The sequence below is a fragment of the Lupinus angustifolius genome, unplaced genomic scaffold (genome assembly GCF_001865875.1).
Source record: "Lupinus angustifolius cultivar Tanjil unplaced genomic scaffold, LupAngTanjil_v1.0 Scaffold_15_20, whole genome shotgun sequence".
Lineage (NCBI taxonomy): Eukaryota > Viridiplantae > Streptophyta > Magnoliopsida > Fabales > Fabaceae > Lupinus > Lupinus angustifolius.
The window spans coordinates 59,025-65,403 of record NW_017718674.1 but is presented as its reverse complement, the minus strand read 5'-3'; the positions used below and the strand labels follow the sequence as shown (position 1 = coordinate 65,403).

The following is a 6,379-nucleotide window of genomic DNA, read 5'->3' as shown; positions in this document are numbered from 1 at the left end:
GACTGATTGAGTTTTAGAGGGGAAAGAAAGTAAAGTGAAAACTTTATAGTTATTTCATAAATGTATTTTATGTTTTTAAAATCTTTCTTTCCTTCTAAACTTAACTCACAAACATGTGTCGTCTAATGATGACTCCTTGTTACTACAACTTCCCAAACGCTGAGTGATAACCAAAGCAGATGTTGTAAAGTTCTCTGTGCCCAGCACTAATTGGAAATGTGTTACCTCGATATGATCCATAAAAAAAGATGAAAATGTTGAATGCATAGGGATAATGGGGACAGGGTTTGACAGTTTTTTCACAACTGAAGAAGCGAAGAGTCAAATGGGACCCTTTCCTAGGTCCTTAGGATAACCATGAAATGAACAAACTATAAATAATCACAGGTAGGCCACAAGACCCTTAAAATGTCATTCTAACGGTTTTTTTTGTATCCTAGATTTCATTATATAATTAGGGAACACATCTTCTATATGTATTATTTTATGTGTCATATGCTATAATTAGTCATAAAAATACTTTATAATTAAACTTTTAACTTTAATATGTGGAACACATGGAGTGGTACACATTATAGATGAGAGAAGATGTGCTCTCATGTAATCTAAGCACCATTCTTAAGCAGTGTTGTTTGGACCGGACCAGACTGTTCGACCGGTCCAACCACTGACCCGATAGTTAAAAGGCTCTGGTTACTCCAGAAAGCCATCATTGTTTTTAGCCTGCTTCCGACCGTTGAGATTCCGGTTCAACCAGGAACCGCTTAAAACCGGAGTAACCCGGATGGTTGAGCCGGGTGGTTTGCAAAGTTAAGAAGTGGGTATAGTTAAGACTCAAATCTGTAATTTGGAAACCATTCCATTAACTCTCAAAGACTCAAACTCACAAATCTTAACTTCTTTGTGCCTTCGTCTTCTTCGTGTCTTGAGCATCGTTATCTTCTCTGTGCCATCATCTTCTTCGTGTCGTAAGTTTCGTTGTTGTCTCTGCGTGTTGCCTTTGCCACTGGAGAAAACTGAGGAAGGGAAATATTGTATATTGTATGTGAGACTTTTGGGTTTTGAGAGTTAAGATAGAGAAAATTGGGAAGAGGAAACAACTCTGGCCATTTTACTTTTTTAATTGGTTCTAGGTGTTAAACATTATACCTACATTAAATCACTACACGTAAGGCCTACTAGTCTAGGACTATTGCATGTTCCCTAAGAAAAAATAAGGCTACTAATTAGCCTGCTCTAGCAATAATTATAATAAATATTATATAAATAGTGTAATATGTAAGAGAAGAAAATAATGATTAAATATAAATGGTAGATAATAAAGTGACAATGTATATAATTCATACATTATCAGTGCATATAATTTTTTCCTCATGGTATCGTCCGGTCCGACCAGAAGGTTTAACCGATTAGAACCTATACATGACATCTCCCAGTTTAATGTCCAACTCGGGTCTTACAACATTTTGCTCTTTAAGTCATAATATACCAATAAGAAACGTAGTATAGAATTTTCATCATTGAGGTTGCCATCAAAAAAGGGACAATTGCAAAGGCATCATAAAGACATAATTCAAAATTGTAATAAATAAATAAATAAATTGGAAACTTATCAACAAATTATTAGATTCCAAAATGACCTAAAGAAAGGTTGACCTATTGTTGTTTAGATCGCAGCAACAAAGCTAAAATTTCAGGGAACTGGGGACGCTTCGAAGGCGTGTTGTTCCAGCATTTTGTCATAAGGGATTTTAAAGTTTGTGGACAGTCCTTAGGGATCTCAGGTCTAAGGCCGCAAGCGGCGATGCCCACCGCTGCCTGCACAGGTGAATATGCAGAATACGCTGCTTCACCGGCTACCATCTCCCAAATTACCATTCCAAAACTATAAATGTTACTCATCCATGTCTCTGTGACACTCTCTGGGTCACCAGCAATTATCTGTTTTCAACAAATAACAGGAATGAAAAGCAAGTCAGCTTGGGTGATAGTGTTGGCAATTTAACTTGATATATGCGTTTAATGAATTAGCACACTCATGTGTTTTAAGGTTCTAAATTAAGAGTTATGCATGTATTTAGTAGATAGAACCATTGATATAACTTATATGCACTGTAGTGCAAAATATGAAATCTACAATGCATGATTTATCACCATTTTTCATCCTTCAGAGAGAGCATCATATACTCCAACAGAGACAAGTCTAGCTACACATCATATTAACATGTCAATTTGTATATTTGAAGTGACATTTTTTCTTTTCGGAGACTCATTTAATAAAAACATCTAGTGGTTATTTCTTTAGCCTTGAGAAGAAAAAAAATTAAACTTCTGTCACTTGAATTATTTCTTCCCTTACTCTGAAGTGTGAAGAATGGTTTTACCGGGAAGGTTTCATGTTTTCTTTCTGCCAGCACAAGAGTTACCGGGGACAGACATCATACTAAAAGGCTGAAGACAAGTGGGCTCCATTGTGGAATCAATTCAGGTATAGTTGCATCATACAGTCACACTGATTTGCCTAATTATATACAGTAGTTCATAAATAAAGGCAGACATAAAGTGAAAGAAAAACAATGATCAACACATGTTAGGCATGCTCAAAAAATGATGCCATGTTAAGAGGCATAAAGCTTTATTAAATGTAGGCTAGTTTTTGCATTGTGATTCACATACAACTGCTCTAAACATCCTTCCAAGCAATGAAACTAAGTCCATTTTATGTCTAGGTAGCCCTTAAAGAGCAGACAACAACGATAAAAGAGCTCAAAAACTTCAGATTAGAATTTAGTTATTGAACAAATTTAATTAGTAAATGAGTTAATTAGGACAAAGAAAACCAAGTACCAATAGAGAAGAAAACTCAATTAAAACTTTGACCCAGGCATCAAATAAGAACACATCTACCTCAAAAAAGATATACTACACATGTTTTAAGAAACTGTTATTGAACAGCTACACATAAATGCCCTAATGTGGTGGTGTGACACCAAATATGGCTGCATAATACATAAGAATCACAAGCAGATCATTCTTTTTTATCATGCTGGATAACATTGAATCTTTGTAAGCAAATCTGATATATTTGAGATACATTTGGCTAGAAATAGATCATAGGAGTATTCTTTAGAAACAAATCCTTACGTGTGCAAAGATTTTTTAGAGCATCAGGTTAAAACGCTAAATCATATTCCCAATTCCCATCTACATATGTTACCTTTGCTAAAGTTCATATGGATTTATATTAGGTGCTCAGTTTGCAAGGTGTTTTCTTTTGTTTTAATTTTCTTTCAAAAAACATTGAAAGAGAAAATTACCAAACATGTACAAAAAATGCAATGCAGAATTAAGTCTGACAATGGAATAAATGACATGATTTTTTGTGTGCATAATGTCAGCAATTATTTAGCAAACTTGAAATGAGTGAGATTAAGGGCAAACCTCTGGAGCTAGCCACCGATAACCATCAGTCTCGTAATCCATTGCCTCTCCGACACTCTTGCAGGCTGTGACTATACCCATATCTGCCAAACAAGCATTCCCATGCCTGTCCAAGAGAATCCTCTGTATATTAAGGTCTCTGTATGCAACACCATGATCATTCATAAACATGATTCCTTCAGCAACATCAACTGCAATTCTTACAATATCCTTACTCTGAAGCTTCTTGTTCTTTAACATCAAGTCATGAACAGATCCACCTTCCATGAATTTCATTACTACACATAACCCATGATTCTCATCTACACAAACACCATAGAACTGCATCATATTTTTATGCCCACAAGTCATCAGTTCCAGCAGATCTTTCCTGAGCTCAAACACATAAGAGTTCCCTTTGTCACACCCTCTAAGCTTCTCAATTGCAACCTTTTTACCCATGCAGATCCCTTTGTAAGAATTTGGCCCAATCAGTTCTCCAAATTCAAGACTGTCTGCGCTCAACAACCATTTCTCTATCTCATTCCCACCTGACTGTATAGTCTGCCATTCATCCACTGCTACAAGAAATGATGAACAAGGCAAGGGCACCTGAAGCTGAATATTTTGGCTCCATTTATCAAACCCATTTCCGTAACATGCGTTACCATTGTCTTCTTCAATCTCTCCAGGTTCTCTTTTCTTGGAGTTCTCCTCTTGACATCCACATAGCCCAAAGGGAAGCTTCACAGAACTTGGTTTGGGCTTCTTCATCGCAAACTTGAGAGCACTTTCAACCTTAGTTCGGACCGACTTATCTTGGCTAGCCCCAGACAGAACAAGGAGAAGAACAATCCCAAGGGTGGAACCTTTCTTCTCAAAGATCTGAATCTTCTTACAGCAAATGGATGAACTGTCCAATGCACCTGACATTGCAGGCCATGAGATGGCAGAGTTGCAAGCAAACGTCAACTTGAACATAGACCCCTGAAGCTGAATCTCATCATCGCACTCCTCTTGAATCAAAATCGCAGGTTGGTCATCTTCCAAAGCTTGCTCCATCAACTTGATGTGAAGAAAAACATCTTTCACATCAAACCCCGCCTGAGAATAACTGTACCAGAAAAAAATAAAATAACACAACAATCCATGTTGTAAGATGCAAACTTTGGAGCTTCTAGCATTGAAAGAAGCAAATCCATCACCAAAATGCCAAATTGTACTTAAACACAAACAAAAGTGCAATTGAATCTTCATATTCACAATCCTAAAAAGAATAAGTAGCATATTTTTGAAGCTCTAGCATCAAAAGAATCAAAACAAGCCATGGAAGTGAACTCAAACACAAGCAAACAGTGCAATTAAATCTTCACATGCACATTCCAGCAGAGAATAACTGCAGCCAAAACAACAACAACCACCATCCAAGTATAAAGATCAGAAGTTTGACGTTCTAGCATTGAAGGTAACAAAACCCATCACCTAAATGAACTTAATCACACTAACACAACCAAAAAAGTGCAATTCAATCTTCACTTTCACACTTAACAGATAATAACTGCAACAAAATCAACAACAACAAAAAGTAAAACATCATATTAGTCCTCCAATGATGTAATGACTACCAAGTCAGTCCTCCAAATAAAGCGAGCACCACATTGCTCCTTCTGGGTAATTGATTGGTAACCAATTGAATCTTTTACAGACTTAACTTTACATTACGAGGTACCAATTTCTTTGAAGCACGAGAAAAAAAGTGAATACCCATTACTTACAAATTTTTGGGCCTACCAATTTGATCCTGAAAAAAAATATTCAAAATAGTAATCAAAGATGGAGAAAGTAAGTCAAAATAATCCTTCTTATCAGGGTCATAAAAATGACTAATTTGACCAATGTTTTTTTGGACCATATTGTGTTTTTTCAATTTTTCAGGATCATATTGTGTTTTTCAATTTTTCAGGACCAAATTAGTATACATAAAAATTTTGATGGACCAAAATAGTCTCTACTCAAGTTATATCAACCAGTGAAGCAAAACTCAAAAAAATGAAAAATAAAAAGGGAATGGAATGGAATCACTCATTCAAAAGTTAAACTTTATGAAAATTCTTTTACAAATGAAACCTGAGAGGCAAAGAATCATAGTGTTTGCGAATGTTAGACAAAAGCTTCTCAGGTAGTTGGCTTCCAGGATAAAGCTGAGTCAGATTCCTCAAAACAGTTCCCCAAACTACTTTTCTAGAAGGTTCCATCTTATTATTAGAAGGTTCTAGAACCTTCTTAAGTGAAGCAATGACTTCATAAACGTTGCGAGTGAGTTTGTGAAGCTTCTTTTGGACAAGTGAAGGGTCCTTAACGGGTTCGGGTCGTGGCGTTGGAGAATCTTCGGATCTGTGATGCGTTCGCATCAGAACCTGCTGCTCCACCGTGTCGTCGTCGTCGTTGGTGGTGGTTGTGCTTGTGCTGGCGCGGCTGGACCAGCATTCTAATGCTGTAGACATTGTGGTTTGTGGAGAGTAAAAAATGAAGGTTTAGAGTAAAAAGGATGGGAATGGTGATGGTAATAGCGATGTTGGTGGTGGTTTGAGATTTCTGACGCTTATCATGTTTTTCTTCTGACAGGGAAGATGGAGAGACGAAGGAGGGTGGTGTTTTTATTTTGTAAATCATTATTTTATTTGGACAATTAAAAAAGTAATTATATATTCTCCTACTAAATTTTTATTATATTAATTTCTTTTATATAATTTATAAATCAATTATTAATAAATAAATTAACATCATGTAACATGTGTAACATTCTTATTCTTGTGAGTACGAGGATATATCATCTTCCTTATAAAAATTACATCTTAATGCATATTTTTAGTGTAATATCGATGTATTGTAAATATTTATGCTTAGTAACTATATGATTTGTCATTTATTTATATTATTTTTTCAAGAGTCAATATTT

At 35.8% G+C, this 6,379-nt stretch overlaps 1 protein-coding gene across 1 annotated transcript; it reads right to left on the bottom strand.

The window, feature by feature from the left end:
- Positions 1–1,513: 1,513 nt before the first annotated feature.
- LOC109337890 (serine/threonine-protein kinase STY46-like) lies at positions 1,514–6,083 on the bottom strand. The gene is made up of 3 exons (XM_019574973.1): positions 5,548–6,083; positions 3,442–4,534; positions 1,514–1,941 (listed from the first exon to the last, which is right to left on the bottom strand). Exons 1-3 carry the CDS (start codon positions 5,922–5,924, stop codon positions 1,657–1,659), a joined length of 1,755 nt encoding a protein of 584 aa, XP_019430518.1. The 5' UTR covers positions 5,925–6,083; the 3' UTR covers positions 1,514–1,656.
- Positions 6,084–6,379: the final 296 nt, after the last annotated feature.

What these genes read in the sequence shown, in the direction of transcription:
- LOC109337890 (XM_019574973.1), bottom strand. Translation starts at nt 5,924, where the DNA reads ATGTCTACAGCATTAGAATGCTGGTCCAGCCGCGCCAGCACAAGCACA. An exon ending in TATGATTCTTTGCCTCTCAG is followed by an intron (nt 4,535 to 5,547) that starts GTTTCATTTGTA and finishes TTTCTGGTACAG; the next exon opens with TTATTCTCAGGCGGGGTTTG. An exon ending in ATCGGTGGCTAGCTCCAGAG is followed by an intron (nt 1,942 to 3,441) that starts GTTTGCCCTTAA and finishes TGTTGAAAACAG; the next exon opens with ATAATTGCTGGTGACCCAGA.